This window comes from Gavialis gangeticus, unplaced genomic scaffold, assembly GCF_001723915.1.
Source record: "Gavialis gangeticus isolate Ggan-Ray unplaced genomic scaffold, GavGan_comp1, whole genome shotgun sequence".
NCBI lineage: Eukaryota > Metazoa > Chordata > Crocodylia > Gavialidae > Gavialis > Gavialis gangeticus.
Window position 1 is genome coordinate 111,478,653 of NW_017729031.1, and position 1,119 is coordinate 111,479,771.

A 1,119-nucleotide genomic window follows, 5' to 3' on the forward strand; every position below is an offset into this window, starting at 1 on the left:
TATTGTTTACAATATTTTGTATGTAAACAATGTTTTGTATGTTTCTTCTGACTAATAAACACTGAAGGATACAAATCCAGAGAAGTTGGACTAAGACAGAACCTTTAATTAAGGACACAAGGGTTTCTTCAAAGTAAAACACAGAAATCGGTTCACAATCATATAGAATCAAGACACCAGGCTTCTGTTCTCCCCCTTGCTGCAGTCCACGTATATGATGACTTTAAACCAATTACCTTATCCCTCTCTCCCTCAGTTTCCTCTCTTATAAAACCATGCTAATACTGCCCGGCCTCATAGGGGGCATGGAAGTTTTATTTTACTTGTGTGTTTGAAGTCCTTCCAGATCTTCAGGTTAATTTGACTACAGAAAGACAGTGTCTTTAATATTATTGTCTTCATTTTTCTCTCTGTGTTCCAAGAGCTCCTTTGCATCCTGGCTGCACCTGGGGGAATATTGTCTTGCTTAGTTGTTTAAAATGATACTTAAACATAAATGGAAAAAGAAAATTAAAACTGTAATGGTTTCCAATATAGTGCTTCTTTCAATAGAGGACAGGGTCGATGTCAGTAACCTAGACACCATCCTGGCCAGCATGGGGATCCATCTTACCAGTGAGGAGATACAGAAGGAACTGAAGCACATCCCTGTGGACGGTGAGCCTTTCCACTGCCCTTATGACTGTCTTCATTGGAGAAACCCAAGCTTTGTCAGAGCCCCAGGGTGGGAGACAAGGTGAACAGGAAAGGTACGTGCTGGCAACATGGGTGGAGGGAGGAGCAGTGCAGTGAGAGAGCTGCTCCCTGCTGTTACTGCCTGGGCATACCTAAAATCCTGACTTTATTCTGCTTATTTCACCTCAGCTCATCTTCCTCTGTAGACCCAAAGGCTGGTCTCATTTGGAGCCAGTTGCTTACATATACTTGGTAGCAACTAGAAATTACCAAAACCTAAAGATTCCTTCCAATTGCCACCTCCCCTCCCCTCCTTCAAAAGAGGAATCTGTGCTGTGGAGTCAGCACTGAACCATTGCCCCTACTGGCCTCTTCTTTTCTCTGAAGCAGCAGATATAAATCACTCTTGGAGGTAGAATACTCAGCTATATCATATTCTTGGTT

At 42.5% G+C, this 1,119-nt stretch overlaps 1 protein-coding gene across 1 annotated transcript in view; it reads left to right on the forward strand.

Annotated features, from left to right (window-relative positions):
- The window catches only part of EFCAB3 (EF-hand calcium binding domain 3), a 65,188-nt gene that overhangs the window by 35,124 nt on the left and 28,945 nt on the right, over positions 1 to 1,119 (forward strand). Inside the window, exon 8 of the mRNA XM_019522919.1 lies at positions 538 to 657. Within this exon, the coding sequence (XP_019378464.1) occupies positions 538 to 657 (120 nt within the window). The remainder of the gene's footprint in view (positions 1 to 537; positions 658 to 1,119) is intronic.